Raw genomic sequence first — 19,989 nt, 5'->3', positions numbered from 1 at the left:
CAACAAAGTATTGCACAAAGACTGTGAATACTTATGTGCATGTGTTTTTTTAATTTGTAATACATTTGCAAAATAAAATAAATAAATAAAAACTTGTCTATATAATTTTGAGGCCAAAAATAAATGTATTCCATTTTGGAATACGGCTGAAACATTAAAAAAATGTGGAAAAAGTGAAGCTCTGTGAATACTTTCCAGATGCACTGCAATTCATTAGCTATGAGAAGCAGACAAATATTTAAAGTAATAGCTGCAAATCAGTATTTTCCTAGTCTATATGTGTAATCACTCATATTTGCAAAAGTATACTTTAATACTTGTACCAAATTGAAGATTGTACAGTTAAAATGTAACACAAAACAGACAATTATCATGACAATAAATCCGAACAAAAATATATTTTTCAATTATTTATTTGCAAATGCGACATGAACATCTGCACAGAAACAGCTTAATGTTGGTCCTGTAGAAAATAAAACCACTTGAATGATGTCATACTGTTGTGTTCGATTGAGTGGAGAAAACTTAAAAAACACATTTGACGTTGAATTTACACGAGGCAGCGGCGAAGTGGCGTCTTTAAATCAGTAACAGGTGACAACTCTGATATCCTAAAGTCATGCTAAGAATGTGTTAAAGGTCGGGGTAGAAATGCCTTCGCTGATACACGAGAAAGGGATTAGCTGGCTATAAAATGTACACATTTAACTTAATATTCACATTCATACATAAAACTTACAAAACATGATTCTGTCAATCCCACTAGAAATAAGACATTTTCTTCTGTTACTGCAGAGGGATCATTTTAAATACATTTCATGGATTATTTAGACATTATTAATATTATGATTTTTTTTCTCTCCAGACTTTCTGATTAATACAAAAACAAATCACAAATCAATAAATTAACATGCTACCTTAGTCCCTGAAAGCCTATATTTAACTGTTTGTTATTAAGCGAGTGTAAAAACAGGTTTTTAGGTGTGTGTGTGTATGTGTATGTAAAAAATATGTGCAATATGTACTCCAAATTGGGTAAGGGGAGTGGATTAAGGTGTGGGGTGAGTACCTTTTTTTTTTGAGTCCATACAAAAAATAATTCATTGTAAATATATAATATATATTTATACATATTTGGAGATATTTACAAATATACCCAGAACTACACATTATACTGCATTATACTGTGTATTTTTTCTCTCTACAATAATCGGGAAAGAGAAGTGAAAAAGAAATATTACAAAATAAACAGGGAAGCCATTTCTATGCATGCTCTCCTTCTATTACTCCCTTTTTTTGTTAGTCAAAGCTTTTTCTCTTTAGTCCTCTTCCTATTTATAGTCATCTGCTTTAAGTTCACATTGGTCCATACCATTGTTCAGGAGTGAAAAAAAACAATCGTGGAATGCCAGCCGCTGGAATGAGGTCTCCAGACATCATCCCAACCTCTTGTGGACAATCTGATATGCTCAACGTTTTTGTTCATATGACAAAAAGAGAGAGAAGGAATGTCAGTTCATTCCGTCCATATAAAAGCTCAGCTTGTATAAGGTTCCTCTCCTTTCCTTAAGATATGAGGGTGTGTAGAATGTAGCATATGCAAATGGCAGTGCAACAGCGCTGCTGCCAGCCCGGTCCCGAAGTGGTCCGAAAGTTAGCTGGGAGCCAGAGGGTGGACAAAATGGGGCAGAGTGGGGCGTTTGGGTAAGGGGTGTTGGGGGCGGCTCATGTTTTGACATTGCCGTTGATGTGCTGATACTTGGGAAGACAAGGTTCGTCCGGTAAGGGCTCGTGGGAGAAGACACTGTCGTCGCCGGAGGAGCAGGAGCTGCGAGTGTCGGGGAAGATTGGAGAATACTGCTCTGTGGGCGTGCACAGGTCCAGGTACTCCTGAATACACAAGGATGACATCATATGTGCATGAAAAATTAAAACCAAAATAATGTTAATGATATCACATTGGACTTTAATCTATATATTTTACAATTACAATATTTTGGGGCGGCATAGCTCGGTTGGTAGAGTGGCCGTGCCAGCAACTTGAGGGTTCCAGGTTCGATTCCCTCTTCCGCCATCCTAGTCTCTGCCGTTGTGTCCTTGGGCAAGACACTTTACCCACCTGCTCCCAGTGCCACCCACACTGCTTTAAATGTAACTTAGATATTGGGTTTCACTATGTAAAGCGCTTTGAGTCACTAGAGAAAGGCGCTATATAAATATAATCCACTCACTCACTTAGTAGTTTGCAGTGGTGTAATACTGCAGTGCTCCACTTCTACCCTCGATAAAGGAAGCAAACCAATTGCAGTAGGATAAAGTGCAGGGGTTTTTACAATTGTAAGGTCCAGAAGACTGACGACAAAACATATTTTGTACTATGGGTTTGCTCAGCTAACTTCAGTTGTGTTAAAGGCAAAATAAGTTTGCGATTTTGGTCGCATAGTCTCCCATTTGCGTTTAAGTGTTTTTATGCGCACGTTTTGTCTTATTCATGCTCTCCCATCCAGCCTGGAGACACGCCCAGCCCGTAAGTCAGGTAAAAGTGCTTAAGTCTGCAATGAAGGTGGACTCAATACTGATGAGGCCGACTTTGCCGTAGCGCCTTTTTTTCGGGTGCGTGAAAAGTTTTACTAACACTTATGAATGTCGTTGAAATCCATGAAAAGATAACACTTTACATGTAAAAAAAAGTCGTATCCAACCGGGCATTGCATGGCATGTATACGTGTGTTGTCATGATGACTTGGTGTCATGGTGTTTGCGCTTGTTTGTGTGAACACAAGTCGAAGAGTGACAGCTGACAGTTTGACATTAATCAAATCATTAAAATGTATTACATTTTCAGTTACTATGCTTGCTACATTCTTGTTGATCATGTGTATTATTATGTAATGATGATTAACTCCTCTGCCTTTTTTTGTAGCGTCTTATAGATGCTATTTCTATTAAATAGCCACACAGTTCAGTGATCACGGTCCAACTGAAATCATATGTAATAAATGTCCCTGGATGTCCAAACGCTGTAGATTTTTGATAGTTGATACACAGTGGCATTGTGGTCCTTATCTTTATCTCAATGGAAGTTTGCAGGTGTCTCAATTGAAGCGATCAGAATATTTCTGATAGTTTTTTTTAATGTTAACGTAAACTTCAAATGCGATATAATGTTTCACCTTCTTGTGGCGCAGGATTTATGACAGCCTCTTCGATATCGGAGTATTACCATGTTTGCATGAGCAACTAACATTTCTTCAAAACGGGCTCCTCCTTCACCTAAGAAGGTGCAGATTACTCAAATATAGACTCAACTAGTTAACAAATTATTGTGTGCCAGCTTTTATTAGTATTATAATAGCAAAGACAAAGAAATGTAAATATGTAGGGTCCTGGGGGACAATTTGAACAGTACTTATTGATGGTACTCATATGTTGGAGCAAGAGCTGCCTAAAAGTAGTGTGTAACATTGTAACACTTTCAAGATACCTGCAAATATGTGGCTCTGTGATAAGTATTGCATATGAAATAACACAAATAATAACACATATTTAACACACAAGACTTAAATATACTGTATTTATATTGTGTAGGTGTACCTAATATTGTGGCCAAATGATTATATACTGTAAACATAGATGGATTTGCAAGAATTCCTTAAACACACACAGCATTCAGTAGCTGCAGGGTTGACCTAAGTGACTGCTTTTAAAAAAAAGTATGCATATGTCAAGGAAACATTTTTAGATGTTTATAAGCTTCACATCAGAGGAGGTCCACACTTTTCTTCTACTAAGGGCCACGCACAGTAAGATTATTGGATGCGCTACTTTGATACATTTTGCACATTAAAGATGCTAAAATCAATCCAATTTATGTCACACTATGCTAATCTTTCGGACAAAACATCTTAGCGTTGTGTTTATATTTGACAAATCAAATTAGTCTAGTATCTAATCATATATATCATTCAAAATGCATTAGTTTTAAATGTAGAATGCAGCGGGTCAATAAAAAGTAGCTGCAGGACCCCGGGCCGCACTTTGGACACCGCTGTGATCGAGTATCGCTTGACAGTGCTCTGAAGTTTATCCCCATCTAAGAGCAATAGGAAAAACGAACACATCACTTGAAAGAAGATGAAACCACAGATGTCCTGTTATTAATTCTATCGCGGCCCAGCAGAGAAGACGTTTTGTTCTGTCCCCGCCTTGTCTTTGATGACCGTTTCTGGGTCGACTTATGAGAGAGACGCCTTTACTGGGGTTTGCTCGAAACAAGCACTGGCTTCCATTTTCTCCGTCTCACATTCCAAAAGACCTCCACATCTGCCAGCGGTTTAGGGCAGAGGGAATGGTGGGTTGGGGGTTTATTGCATTTCAAAAGTTCAAAATGAAGGAACTTGGGCTTTATTGGCTCCAATTCAACATCTTCCAGAGGAGAGACGAGTTTTGACAGCTTTCCATCTCCGCAGCTAAGCCAGCGGATACCGCAAAAGACAGGAAGGGGAATGGGGCGCAGCATAGGGAGCATGGTTGCAATGATCGGGTCAACGTTGCAGAGTCTTGGCGGTCATGGTGGGCCTGGATCAAATCATTCGGAGTGTTTTCGTGCGCCAGTGGGGGTGACTATTAGGACCTAGTACCAACAACGCTGACAGCGCTCCTAAAACTTTCAGCAACAATCTGCTGAACCCTGCATGCACTTGCGGGAGGTTTGGGTTGGATGGAAACTCATGTTACGCAGCGTAGGAATGTATCATATTATTCCTTTTTATTTTCATAAAAGGGCCACATTCCATTTGCCGGGAAACCATAACATTAGCGCAGTATGGCTTGGAAGCACCCTAAATTATTTTGGGAACTTTGTGGAAAACTATTAAAGCTGCACTAACCTCATTGGTGTTGAGGGTGAGGATGCGATCCAGATCCTCAACGAGCTGCTTGAACGTTGGTCGATGGGATGAGATGGCGTGCCAGCAGTCTTTCATCATCATGTAGCTAAGAGACACAAAGCGGAGAAGAGAAACAAAGTGTAATTAAAAGTATTTTTCTATTTTGACACTGCATTTATTTTTAGTGCCCCTGCTGACAAAGAGGGCGCCAGCTAATTACGTGTCTCCATACACAGTGTGGAGCTGCTCTACTAAGCTAATAATAATCACTTCCATTATCGAAAATAAACTGCATTTCTTAGTATCTTAAGTAGCATTATTACGTAGCATTATCAGTGGAGGACGAGGCTATGCACACGGAGAGCAAGCGCGGCACAGGCATGCTAATAGATAGGATAATTGCTAATCTAGCTTGAAACAACACCAAGAAATAAGTGCTTAGTAAAGTTTAAGAAGTGTAGATGGTACCTTGTTGCAGCAGAAAGTATGCAAATTCAAACAGGAAATTAACAAGTAGATTAATAAGAGTTAGAGAGAGGATAACAACAAATGTCACAGTCAGTACACGACATGTAAGAGGAGGGCGGATTGATCCATAAATTGGTGGTGTCGATACCACCGATACCACCTCAGTATATGATTGATACTGGAGTGATTAGGTAGAAAAAAATTTATTTTCTCAAAATACTTGTTTTCTTGTTTTTGTTAATGTGCCCCTCCACTATGTGATATAAATGTTGCACTACATGTTATACCTTGCTGTTGTTAAAAGATAAACAAAACACCACATCATTGACTTTACCTCTGGGAAAATAATAAAACAGCTGTTCATTCATTTTGGGAGTGAACAGAGTTGTCAGAACGCTGGTTTGTAATCTATTAATAAAGTTTGACTGACCTATCTGACTGTTTTGTTGATATTCCCTTTAGCGCAGCTCCATCTTATGGATGCATAAGTGCGCCTTATAATCCGGTGCACCTTATATGGGAACAAAGTTTTGAAATATGCCATTCATTGAAGGTGCGCCTTATAATCCGGTGCACCTTAAAGTGCGGAAAATACGGTAGTTTAAATATTGTGTTGATATTGTTAAGCAGTCATTAATACTCACAATAAATACATTGAAACTTTTACAGCTAATACATGTGATTGATATCAGTATTGGTATCAGCCGATCTCGCACATGGATGATCGGTATTTGAATCGGCAGCAAAAAACCCTGATCAAAACATTCATAAATTCTATGCTGAAAACATCAGCAATATCCAATTTTCATACTGTGAAAAGGTTTTCTGAAACCTTCAAATACTATTTTCCTCTGCTTCTGCTTTCTCTTTAGATTCCCACCAACACTTAGAAAGCTGTGCTATCGTCCTCAGTGTGAAACACGAATAGCACTCAGTGGCAGCTGTGACACTGACAGAATGGACAGAGGAGACCGAGTTGGTGCAAAGTCATAGATCTGATGGTGGCCGTAAGAGGACCAGTGCGTTTGTTGCTTCTTGAATGCTTGGCAGACTTACAGCTCGTTGGTGCAGTTGCCAGGCTTGTCCATGCGATGGCCCTCTTTGAGCAACTTGAAGAGCTCCTCAACTGGAATGCCAGGGTATGGGGACCCCCCTAGGGTGAAGATCTCCCACATCAGCACCCCAAAAGACCACCTGTGTGAAGAAAACAATGTAAGCATGTTTAGGGATAAGCAATCAACTATAGGGCGAATTTAGTTCATGAATCAATTGTTTTCTTAAAGGCATGGGCGAATCAAATCTTCTTCTGAATGTTCTGGACTCCTGTTTCCACACTAATGTCAAAATAAACAGAAAGATGTTTCATAGTGGAGGTTTGCCAATGCGGCTCAACTTCACATAACTGACATGTACTTCGTTAGGCAGCAAATCAGCAGCGCCTCTACTGGTTGCAGCCGAGTGCGCTCTTATTTTCCCATCGTCCATTTCACTTCAAGACACGATTAACCCAAAATCAATTATCAAAATTATCAATGAGCAATTATGAAATTGTTACCCACAACGCAAAGCATGATAAAAAAAAAGGATGAAACAGCAGATCAATTGTGGGGCCTACTCCCTTATTTAAAATATATCAATCAGGGTTTGATGGCGATAAGTACTTTTCATATATGAATCAATTTAACATGGTAGTCAAACCTGTGGGTGTAAATGTAAATTGTTTTACAAAAAAGGTATTAAAATCTTTTAAAGGGGGCCTATTATGCAAAACCAATTTATCTTATTTACTGGTCCCTGTTTTTGTGTGTTTAAGATCTGCATAAGTCCGAAATTTTGAAAATCTAACCATGTAGGCATGGCAGAGATATTTATAAAACAATAACGGCTTCCTTCATTCTTCCTCCAAACTAGCTGTTTAGAATTTGCCCCCTTTGTGAAGTCAGCGGTAATGTCGGTAATGTCAATATATGGTTAAGTTTGCTCAAATCCACCATTGTAGTCATAAGTTCCTTCCTTTTCTCTATCTTCTTGTTGTGGTGCGGACAGGCTCGTACATGCAAATGCATTCTACACTGTTGCCATTTCTAATACAAAGTAGCGTGTAGTTCAAACGTATAACTGTCAGTAGGCACGCTATGGAAGCGCTAAAAACTACATCATGGCTGACGGGGAGAGGAAGCAGTTGAAGTGGAGGACTGTTAACAAAACCGCCCAAAAAATGGGGCATCTTGAAGAGACGGAACAGAAAGCAGCTTGAAGATGGTCTGCAAAACATAATCTACGTAAAAAAATTACCAAAGAACCAACATTACATGTTATGTAGACCACGAGAAAGAAAATCATAATATCACCCATTTAACCGTGATATTAAACGGTGCTGTAGACGTTTTATTGTTTCTTACACTTCTGTGACTGTACTGCACTGTACTGTATTTTATAATAATAACAATAATAATAATAATAATGGATTAGATTTATATAGCCGTTTCTTTAGACTAGATACTCAAAGCGCTCACAGAGAAGTGAGAACCCATTACTTTTTGATTGATTGAGAAGTGTATTGACATCTTAAAGAATTTAATCCATGTAATGTTTTAAAAAGGCAAATGAATGGCACAAAAAGTTAAAAGGCTTGTTTCCATTGTGGTCCATTAAATATTCATCACATTTGATACATTCAATAATAAAATATATATAACCTGTAACATGTATATAGAAAATTAGGTTAAACATTTTTATAAATTATGTACATATACACAGTATACATGTCAGGTGATTTGAAAAACAGTATATACAAAAAATGGGGGGGGGGGGTATATACACTATGTACATGACTATGCACATGTTGACTCCAAGAGTGTGCAAAACAGAATGAGAAAATATATATACACTACAACCACATATAAACCTGTTTGATGCTTCGAAGAGTTGCTGGAGATCAATATTGGTTCAGATCAGGTAGAGGTTGAGCTGAATTATTCATTCACTCTACATTCACACTTAAAGTGGTGGTAAGCTACATTTGTAGCCACAGCTGCCCTGGGGAAACGTGGCTGCCAATTTGCGCCTAAGGCCCCTCCGACCAACACCTATCATTCATTCACCAGTGTGAGCGGGGAGCAAGGCTCAAGCGTCTTGCTCAAGGAAACAACAGCAGAGACGGGAATCGGACCTGGAACCCTCAAGTTTCTGGCATGGCCGTTCTACCCACCATGCCGTAATACAGACTTTGCATGCAGTTGCAATTCCAAAAAGTTTGATGGCAGTAGTGGAGACTACAGTATGCTGCCTAAACCAGGAAGCAGTCTTTGCCATCAAGTTGAATGTGCCAGTCTTTTCTTTTGTTGAGCCTACAAAGTCCTTATACTGTAAGTATTGTACCTATCACCAGCTGTTTGATTGGAACATGCATCTTGATTGTGGTTTCGATTACCAAATTTGGAAGTGACAAAATCACCATGTAAAATGTAAATCGTAGCATTTTTATAGCAAATCCAATATAAATTAGCATAGAGCAAGCACATTTTGAATAGTGGACCCTTAGTCTATTTCCGAGCGCCTACTTTTCGCTTTGTTGGCTTTGAAAATTGTAACATCACCTGGAGACAGTCCGACGGAATTTGTGCTGAATGCTTGACTGCTTGGTTAAGTGCTTGAGGCAGTGTCGTGGATGCAACCGGACGTGACGTAAAACTATGGTCCGTACCCATTCCTAGGGGTTTAGCAAGACACTTAGTTCTTCCTGTAACTTAAATTCTTAATAAACTCGGCTTCAAGTTTTGATCAATTTGATGTAAAAGGTCTGGAGAGTCCGGAACTCAAACAAACACCTTTGTGATGAACAAACAATGAAGGTTCTCTCATCAGACATTTGTAAAAACACAGCCAATATTACTGACAATTGAAAACTGTTTCCTTTTCAGAACTTGTTCCCAGTGTATCAATTCCTTGGAATCGCTTGCCATTTTTTCAAACGATTCCCTTAACAATTCTTGCAGGTGGGAATATTGTCATTACACAACATGTGTGGTGACGTCAGACAGCAACATGGCGACCAGGTCGCAGAAACACTCCAAAGTTTGGCAATATTTTACAAGAAAAGATTGCAACAGGACAACCTGTAATAATTATAAGGCTGCTATTTCATCAAGATGAAATGTGAGCAATATGCTGAAACATTTGAACACACAGCATGCAATAACTATAAATGAATGTCACGTTTTTGAACCGGCGGATCTCATCCCAACAGCAGTAACGCTAGTACGACATCTGAATAGAACATGCACTAACTCACGGCCTATCATGTTAGAACTATTATCTGTTAAATCGAAAGGAATGCCTTCTCATTTAGATGCGAATGACGAGAGACAGATTCTGACTGGCTCCCAAGCGGGCAGTACTCGCTCCAGTTCACGTCTGCCGCTAGATTAATGTCACCGAGCAGGGACTACGTTTGTCGTCAAAAGCTTGCATATATTTGCTACAATGGGTGAACGTCCAATTGTAATCAGAGAAAAGTTGCAAGTTTTCCTCCAACCAAATTTTCACAGTCACTTCCATTATACATGTGATAGGCTCCAGCGCCCCCACGACCCCGAAGGGAATAAGCAGTAGAAAATGGATGGATTGATGTGAAACTCATAACATTAGAATATTGTCTAAAAGTCTATTCATGTCAGCAATTCAACTTAAATTATTAAACTAATATTTGATATTAACTCAACTTTTAATTTTCCTGAGGGAACTCTCCTGAAGGAATCAATAAAGTACTATCTATTTATCTAATACATGCAAAGTGAGATATGACAAGCCTTTATTATAATTTTGATGATTATGGCTTACGGTTTTTGAAAACCCTTTATTTTCTGAGATTTTCAATTCAAGGTTTTTAGAAACTGTAAACCATAATCATCAAAATTATAATAAATAAAGGCTTGACATATCTCACTTTGCATGTTTTGACATTTTACTAAATGTTACATTCTTGTGTATTGTCGACGTTTTATTTTGTTAAATTCTACAGAGGAATATTTTTTTTAAAAATAGTATTTTCAAAAAAGTAACTTTTTTTCTATGCTATGTGCCTCTTAAAGGGGAGCTGCATTTTAGGGGGGGGAATTTTGCCTATTGTTCACAATCGTTATGAAAGACATGATGACGGATAGATTTTTAAAAAAATGCATTCTAAATATTAAATAAATGTGATCAAAAGTCTGCTTACTATGGAGCCAATGGAAGCCACACTATTCTGCCGATACAGTACTTAAAAAACATCCAAAAACCTCCTTTAAAGTTTTACATACATGATGTGAGTATATATATATATACTGTAATTTTGTAGTGGGCACATGTTTAATAACATTTAATATTTGTGTATGTTGCTCATTTTAAGCATATGCGGCACATTAATTTCACAAACGCATCATGATGTCTGCTTTTTTTCCTTCATCATGGATTATTACTCACTGCAGACTTCACAACAGCCAGCAAACATAATAAAACATCACTTACTGTACAATGTCTGCTGTTATTAGGATGCCGACTTCCAGGATGTCAATATATTCCCATTTAATTGCAAAATGTTTCATAATCCTCGCAAAGAAAAGGGGGGTACAACCAAGCGTCTTTTTGTGTTGTTCTCGCCATTCCCGGGTCTAAATTGGCAGTCAAAGTGTACCAATATGTCAAAATACGTCCTAATTCTTCTACTATCCAGGTGAGAGGCATGATTTATGATCTACAATAAAGTTTGACGAGCAACGAAACAAGGAAGCAGCTTATCAGTCAACCATGTCAACACAGGCACACAAGCTTGTGATCACGCCGCTATAAATAGTTTAGCGTTAGCGCTTATAATAACAATATCACTAATATTTGGTTAATAATAAAGTCACAAAATGTAAATGGAGTATTGTTGGAGCTTTTTTTATGTTTTTTTTATTGGGTTTTATGGGCGGATTAGAGGACCTCCCATTGGTTCCGCTGTGACTTTGTTACAATGCATTAAAAAAATACATCTGTCGACACGTCATTCCCAATGATTGTGAAGAATAGGCAAAATTACAAAAAAAGTGAAGTTCCCGTTTAAGGCCTCACCGTAGACTTTGTAAAGTCATGTTACTTCTAAACTAAACTCAATTGATGGCAATCCACCTTGTTGTTCTCTTTTTGTCCGCGCTCGTGGTAGAGCGGCCGTGCCATTCCACCTGATCGGTCGTGGTTAGGGCCTTGCATGGCAGTTCCCACCATCAGTGTGTGAATGTGTGTGTGAATAGGTTAATGTGGAAATAGTGTCAAAGCGCTTTGAGTGCCTTGAAGGTAGAAAAGCGCTATTCAAGTACAACCCATTTACCATTTATGAATTACCATCCCTAAATATTACACATTCTCTCCTTGGTGAATGAACAAAAGCTCCCACAGAAACCCCAAAATCATACCAAAAGGAAAAACATACAGTATTACTGTATTTTAAGGCATCCAGTCTTTATCTGTGATTTACATAAGGTCATGTGTGAATGGCGGTAGTTTCAGCTTGTGACACCGACCCACTCCCAGTGCAATGGCGCTCAACAATAGCTTTTGTGCCTGGCAAAGTGGTCACACAGTTCGGGCATTGTCCACTCACACCACACAAAAACAAACTGGGCCACCCAATGATAGAAAAAGGAGGAAAGGGCAACCAACTCGTTTACGATAAACTATTATTGACTTCCCTTTTGTAAATATTAGGGACGTGTCAATCAGCCACCGATCAGTATTGGCAGATTTTCTTTAAAAAAAAAAAAAAAAAGTATCACTATTGCCGATTAATGACTTTTAATGCTGATCACAAAGCCAATCCCCTACTGTATGTCTTATTTCTAATCCCCCGGCTGAAAAGCTAACAGCTAATTAAGTGTCTCCGTCTAATAGAATATATTGTTAAACAACTCTTTTTTTTTTTGCTGTGTTTTGTTGTAAAGGTTTATTTCATACACAAAAATCAAAGCCTGTGTCTTAGTCAGTAAATGTGACTAAATGTATGGCAAAATAAAACCATCCTAATACAGCATATTGTTATATAACTCCGTTTTTTGGGGGCTGTGGTTTGTTGTAAAGCTTAATTTCAAACACTAAACTCAAAGTATACCTTATATGTATAGAAAGTGAATATCAATACAAACAACAGCAGCTAACATACAGTAGCTGCACAAAACCATATAATTAATTATATTGTTGCTTTAAATCAGCAATAATTGTTATTCAAGTAGCCTTCATATGCTTTTTACTAAATGACACAGCTATAATTCTAACTTTTATGTTAAAACAATAATAAACAATACAAAAATTTAGAAAAAGCCATTAATGCTTCAAATATGTCTCTCATAAAAGACTAACCATTAAAGACTTGTGCACCGGATGAATAAGGAAGAGAAGTTACCGCATTTAACGTAATCAAAACCAGAAGCGGGATTGACACTTTCAAAATAAAAAGTCTCAAAATGAGAGTGTTATGCAAAAACATTAAACATACCTTTTTAGCTCTTGCGGGCCACATACAATGATATGGTGGGCCACATTTGGCCAGCGGGCCTTGAGTTTGATACATGTGGTGTAGTGAGATGATAATAGAACAACCACTGTTGTTGGTGTGTCAGCATTGTCACAGTCAGTACACAAAACGAAAAGGGCAGATCAAACCATAATTGGTGGCGTCGATACCAAGGGTAGTATCAGTATATGATCGATACTAGAGTGATGAGATCGAGATTTTTATTTTCTCAAAATAATGTTTTGTTGTTTTTGTACATGTTTACAAGTTTAGACAATAAGTCCTTGGACATAGGAAGACTTTGGGTCAAAATTATTTTAATGAGTAATTTAAATTTTATTTTGATTTTGTTTAGTTATTCACAAGAGAATAAGGAACTTATTGTTGCTGATATTGTGAAACTGTCAATAGCACTCACCATAAATGAAGTGAAAAATAAACAGTTATTACTTGTGATTGGTATAGGTATTGGTATCGGTTAATCTCACTCATGGATGATCGGGATCGGGTTTGTCAGCATGGAACCCTGATCAGAACATCCCTTGTAAATATCTATGATTATGAGCCGGTTGCTGCGGGTCTAAATAACAGACTGGACCCACATAGCCACTCAGTCTTTTAGTGTTCACCTATAACAAAGGCATGCTGATGAACACAGGGGCATATAAGCAAGGTGCTAGAAAGCAACACGCGGGTGCGACTGGTGTATATCAGTTCCTTCATCTGTTTACACAAGCAGCCCCGGGTCTATGCTGGTCTCTCCTCTTGTTGACACACTCGTCTCGCCTTTCTGGGCTACTTTGTAAATGCATCTCAGTACTGTGTCGCCCTGTTTCCCTGTGTCCACGTGCACCAATCCTTTACTCAACAAACAAACATGCTTTGGGTCACTTTGAGTGACCTGCCACCTGACCTTTCGTGTATTTTAGCCAACAACAACAAACTATAATCAATCGTCATATCGGCAATGGTTAAATGTACAAAACCCAAAACCAGTGAAGTTGTCATGTTGTGTAAATCGTGAATAAAAACAGAATACAATGATTTGGAAATCATTTTCAACTTATATTCAATTGAATACACTGCAAAGACAAGATACTTAAAGTTCGAACTGGTAAAAGTTATGTTTTGCAAATATTAGCATATTTGGAATTTGATGCCCAAAACATGTTTCAAAGTAGCTGGCAAAAGTGGCTAAAAAAACTGAGAAAGTTGAGGAATGATCATAAAACACTTATTTGGAACATCCCACAGGTGAACAGGCTAATTGGGAAAAGGTTCCATGATTACCGTAAGTATAAAAGCAATTTCCATGAAATGCTCAGTTATTCACAAACAAGGATGGGGCGAGGGTCACCCCTTTGTGAACAAATGCGTGAGCAAATTGTTGAACAGTTTAAGAACAACATTTCTCAACGAGCTATTGCAAGGAATTTGGGGATTTCACCATCTACGGTCTGTAATATCATCAAAAGGTTCAGAGAATCTGGAGAAATCACTGCATATAAGCGGCAATGCCTGTGACCTTCGATCCCTCAGGCAGTACAGCATCAAAACTGACATCAGTGTGTAAAGGATATCATCTGCAAGTGCAAGTTAAAACTCTACTATGCATAGCGAAGGCTATTTATCAAAAACACCCAGAAAAGTGAATGTGAGTGTGAATGCTGTCTGTGTATCTGTGTTGGCCCTGTGATGAGGTGGCGACTTGTCCAGGGTGTACCACGCCTTTTGCCCGAATGCGGCTGAGATAGGCTCTAGCACCCCCCGCGACCCCAAAAGGGACAAGCGGTAGAAAATGGATGGATGGACGCAGAAACGCCTCCGCCTTCGTTGGGCCCCAGCTCATCTAAGATGGATTGATGCAAAGTGGAAAAGTGTTCTGTGGTCTGAGGAGTCCACATTTCAAATTGTTTTTGGAAACTATGGACGTTGGGTCCTCCGGACCAGAGAGGAAAAGAACCATCCGGACTGTTATAGGCGCAAAGTTCAAAAGCCAGCATCTGTGATGGTATGGGGGTGTATTAGTGCCCAAGACATGGGTAACTTACACATCTGTGAAGGCACCATTAATGCTGAAAGGTACATACAGGTTTTGGAGAAACATATGTTGCCATCCAAGCACCGTCTTTTTCATGGATGCCCCTGCTTATTTCAGCAAGACAATGCCAAGCCACATTCTGCACGTGTTACAACAGCGTGGCTTCGTAGTAAAAGAGTGCGGGTACTAGACTGGCCTGCCTGTAGTCCAGACCTGTCTCCCATTGAAATTTGTGGCGCATTATGAAGCGTAAAATATGACATTGGAGACCCCCGGACTGTTGAAGCAGTACATCAAGCAAGAATGGGAAATAATTCCAACTGAAAAGCTTCAAAAATTGGTCTCCTCAGTTCCCAAATGTTTACTGAGTGTTGTTAAAAGGAAAGACCATGTAACACAGTGGTAAAAATTCCCCTGTGCCAACGTATTTGCAGTGTGTTGCTGCCATTAAATTCTTAGTTAATAATTATTTGCAAAAAATGTTTAAGTTTCTCAGTTCGAACATTAAATATCTTGTCTTTGCAGTGTATTCAATTGAATATAAGTTGAAAATAATTTGCAAATCATTGTATTCTGTTTTTATTTACGATTTACACAACGTGCCAACTTCACTGGTTTTGGGTTTTGTAATATTTACATATTTTGCTCATTTTAAGCATACAGTGGTGCATTGCTTTAACAGACGCATCACAAAGTTCACTTTTTCCTTCAACAACAACTACCGTAAATTGCGGACTATAAGTCGCCACATTTTTCCTACGCTTTGTATCCTATTTTATGATAGTGATAAAGAGGATCATGAATATGGATGACACAAAATAATTCAGAACATTTCAGAAAACAATGGATGAATTGAAGTCTATATAAGCCGGGATTGGCCAAGAAAGCATCTCTCTGGCATTGAGCTGCATCATTTCACATATGACAGCAAGATTTGTCAGTCCAACAAGGGACGGCTCCCATTGTTATTCATTTAATCTGATGTCATATATGGATCGCCTGTCCCTCTGATGTTGAGTAGAACACCCCCTACAGGCTGCCTTTTGCTTTCATGTGTTATATAAGAGAAGAAAAACAATTACCTAAAAGTAAGTGATGGACTCTAATTAACAGTGACGGTTTAAATTGAATAGCACTGCTCTGTGGAACGGACAAATCATCATATGTACCGGTATGTGCACATATTGTGTAAGGCACGCTAACAAATACAGATGCCGACATAAAAGAGAGCCTCAAAATAAACCTAATTGAATAAGCTTGTTTAGACTGCTACTGGTGCATGACTTAAAGACGCAGGCAAAACCTCTTTTTCCAGAGGTCAGCATGCAAGGCATGCATCTAATTGCCACATACACCCTCTGCCGCTTGCTTCTGGAGCTGAAACTTCAAACAAGGTTGTCAGGTCGCATACGACTCAAACACCAAAAAGAGAGTAAATGCTCTTCCTTTGTTCTCTTTTTAGAATGAGTGGTCTTGAACTTTTAAAAAAATGGAGACAGCGACGGGTCAGCAATTCACATACCAGATGAATGAAAATAAGAATGGTGGGGGTGAAAGATTCAAAGAGGGATTATTTTGAGCATCTTCAAAACGATGAGCCTCATGTTCAAAGTGAGTGGAAGGCAAGGGGCTCAAGCAGGAGGACTGCAGCTTGGTCGCATTTAGACATGTGCGTAGGGGGCCCAAAAAGAGGGGAGACTTCCGAGTTAGGCCGGAGGAGCAAAACCTGAATCAGTGGGGGAGGAGGTTCTGTCAGGTTCTGGGCTCCTTCCAGGGCCCTTTGAAGCTACTCAGATTAGTAACACAGCATTGGTTACAAGTCTAGCGTGAAATCCTCACTTTTGCCCCAAACTGGCCAGCGTTAGCCCCCTATAGGCAGCAAACACTTCATCCATCCAAGACCGCATTGTCGTCTACCTATAACCCTGCAGTTTCAGACCACAGCCACAACAACAGCCACATTAAAGCTCCAAGTAGTGGATTGTGTGCATGACAGTGAAAAACTGAGTGTAAGACTATCACTAATGCCTGAAGGTAATTGCATTTGCTGTTTTGAATTACTTACACATCACTCTGGTGAGTGTAGACTCGGTCAAAAAGCGCTTCGGGAGCCATCCACTTCACAGGAAGACGACCCTGTGGACAAAAGAAAGGAGAGATGTCAAACAAAATAATCAATCCATCCATCCATCCATCCATTTTCTACCGCTTATTCCCTATAACCAATTAAATTTTAATTTTTTAATTACATTTTGTTTGTCCTCTCTCTGCTGGGATGTTTGAGAAAGACCGACATACGCAAGTGGCATTAGGCTAATTCCCTAAGGAACCGTTTGTTCAAGCAATAAAGCTGATAAACATGTCTTGGATAATGCAGTTTATTTTGTGATATTTAAGCAATAGCAGGAAGGCAAAGGCAGCCACAATCAATATTTGTTTGGTGGCTTAATGGTGACTCATGCTTCAGTTAAATGATCTCTAAATGAAAAACAGATGTATATGTGCAAAACGTTTATAGTCGCAAGAGCGAAATCTAGAATGTCATGTTTCTATGGCAATGTCAAAGAACTAAACAAGAGCAAGAGCAGCTCACCAATGACGACTGTCTAGATCCGGGATCTCCAACATTTTTTCTTCTGAACGTTACTTTTACAAAATAAAAAAGGCCAAGAGTTACTTGTTTTTGTAATGTTTATTTTCATAACTTATTTCAACCCAAACAAAGGGAGTAGGCTTTGTTTGCCACAACAAAAATAACATAACAGTTTGCATTTTTTTCGAGTTCATTTTTTTAAAATTACTGTTAGTTATTTTGACAAAAAGAAAAGATTTTGGGCCTGAGCTACTAAAGGTTTCTACGTCTTAAAACACATGCAAACTTGATAGCGCGCGCAAACTGAGTAATGCGTCTCTTAAATAAACAAAATAGAGACAGAAATCCATTTAGCATCTGTTTTCATGAATATGCAGAATACATGCTGATCATCAGAATTCCCACAATATTGGGAGGAGAAGATGCAAATATAATTATTTAGCACAGTTACTACTCTCTATTTTATGCTTCTACTCTCTATTTTATGCTGCTGCTGTCATATATACTGTATATACTGTAATATTGTACATGGTCATTGGTTTATATTGTATATATGTTATAGACATAATATATCTGTATATAAATTATTCTGTACACATATTATGTATATATTCATATACATGCTAGATTTTTTTATAGCTATATTAGTCTATTTATACCTGCATTGTCCTTTCCATCCTTACACTTTCCATCATTGTAACTGAGCTACTGTGTTGAACAATTTCCCTTGTGGATCATTAAAGTTTGTCTAAGTCAAAGTCTAAGTCTAAGTTAGTGTGATTTAACAAGGCTAAAACTGTTCTGAAAGAAAGGACGTGCAAACTGACAGTTCCACAGAAATGGCTGTAAGAAAGGAGGTGATCGCGCTATAGCTCCATCCTACATACAGTATGCTTGTCAACATATTTGGACGGTCAAAAATAAAAATACTAGACATATTGTCTATTCAGCAATATCCTTTCATAATTTCAGAGCTATTTAAGGGGCTGATTAAAACAAATTCCAACTGATAGTTTTTGGTCTTTCTTAATTGAGTTAGTTTTTTTAATTTAGGAAATTTATTATCATCATATATCTTTATATGAAAAAAATCTTGCAATATGCCTTTTCTTGCGTTTGGATAATATCCGATGCATAAATGCGCTGCGGTGTTGTAATGGTTCACCTCCTCCCTGTAGAGCGCATCTTGCACGTGCAAAAAATTGTTTCTGCTGTCTAAATTGCGATTCTATATTGCAGAAAAGGTGTTACAGATTATAGATGTGTGCTTCTTGTGCAAAATCGAACAGGTAGTAGTAGCATGATAACATGAATGTGGAAGGAAATTAGTGTTTCCATGGGCACACAGTGCTGATAGTACATGCAAAAACCTAATTTAAACAGGACAGTCTGCACCACTTTTGCACTTGTTATCAATTGTCCACAAAGTCTTAGTTGATCACCCACAACACGGCCATTAATAGTACACCAATTTTATAGTTTGCACACACTGCTGTGTTTAGCGGGTATTATTTGGATCTTAGTAGATCAGGCCCTTTGTGTTTTATTTAAATAACTGGCAACATTTAAATTGTACTTTAATTAGGAAGCAGATCTCCACTCAGTGAGGTCATTGTCTTTGTGCTATTTTGAGATAAATCATTACATGGCATATTGTCTGAATTGAACAGTTACACAAATTCTGAGAGTTCAGGCAAATATTTTTTTACCCTTTTGTGAGCTACTCAAAAACAGCCTGCAAGCCAACGGTAAACTCACAGGCTACTTGTTGAGAGACCTCTGGTATCTAGATTTAACAATGTAAGTGTTCGTCACTGTCAAGGCAGCCATTGTCCTAATCATCATTACTCTCAACATCGCTGCATATTGTTGTTGTTGACACCCTTTTCTCTGCAAGATAGTGCATGCGATGAAAAGGCAACCATGCATACTAAATGAGGGTGTGCGGACCAGGCCGCTCCGCTGTGGGAAAGAAAGACACCACTGGGCTGCTATGGAGTTGTCAATTATATTTAAACCGCTCCCCTGCTTGTTGCATCTCTTTTTCTGTCTAATTGTATAAGTGCCTATGAAACTAAAGGGAGAGGGGTAAACAAGGCAGCCTCCAGAATCCCTACATTCACAGGCTGCCTGGGAACCTGCTGCTGCTGCCAAGACACAACCCAAGTAAAGAGTGAAAAAGAAAGATGAGTGAATTAGAGGGCTGGGTAAATCACACTGTGTGGCTCCACAAACATGATGCCATGTTTGCAGGAGGCAGGGTGATGACTCACATTGGTCGTCTTTTTATAGTAGTCGATGTTATGGACATCGCGGGCCAAGCCGAAGTCAGCTATCTTCATGACGTTGCTTTCTGTGACCAGGACGTTCCTGGCTGCCAGGTCTCTGTGTATACACTAGGAAAAGAGAGAGCGAGAAGTGAAAAATGCCATAGGGAGAGGGGGAAAAGGGAGGGGGTCACAAAGCG

General features: G+C 38.7%; 1 protein-coding gene across 6 annotated transcripts in view; it reads right to left on the bottom strand.

The window, feature by feature from the left end:
• Positions 1 to 397: 397 nt before the first annotated feature.
• fgfr2 (fibroblast growth factor receptor 2) overlaps positions 398 to 19,989 on the bottom strand; it is a 63,194-nt gene continuing 43,602 nt past the window's right edge. For all 6 annotated transcript variants that reach the window (XM_062058618.1, XM_062058617.1, XM_062058619.1 and 3 more), the window contains 5 exons: positions 19,796 to 19,918; positions 16,995 to 17,065; positions 6,414 to 6,551; positions 4,890 to 4,995; positions 398 to 1,890 (listed from right to left, as the gene is read on the bottom strand). In XM_062058618.1, the coding sequence (XP_061914602.1) occupies positions 1,726 to 1,890; positions 4,890 to 4,995; positions 6,414 to 6,551; positions 16,995 to 17,065; positions 19,796 to 19,918 (603 nt within the window). In that variant the 3' untranslated portion in view covers positions 398 to 1,725. The remainder of the gene's footprint in view (positions 1,891 to 4,889; positions 4,996 to 6,413; positions 6,552 to 16,994; positions 17,066 to 19,795; positions 19,919 to 19,989) is intronic.

This window comes from Entelurus aequoreus, linkage group LG09 (assembly GCF_033978785.1).
Source record: "Entelurus aequoreus isolate RoL-2023_Sb linkage group LG09, RoL_Eaeq_v1.1, whole genome shotgun sequence".
Taxonomy (NCBI): domain Eukaryota; kingdom Metazoa; phylum Chordata; class Actinopteri; order Syngnathiformes; family Syngnathidae; genus Entelurus; species Entelurus aequoreus.
The sequence above is the reverse complement of the archived record's forward strand: the minus strand, read 5'-3'. Positions and strand labels throughout refer to the sequence as shown.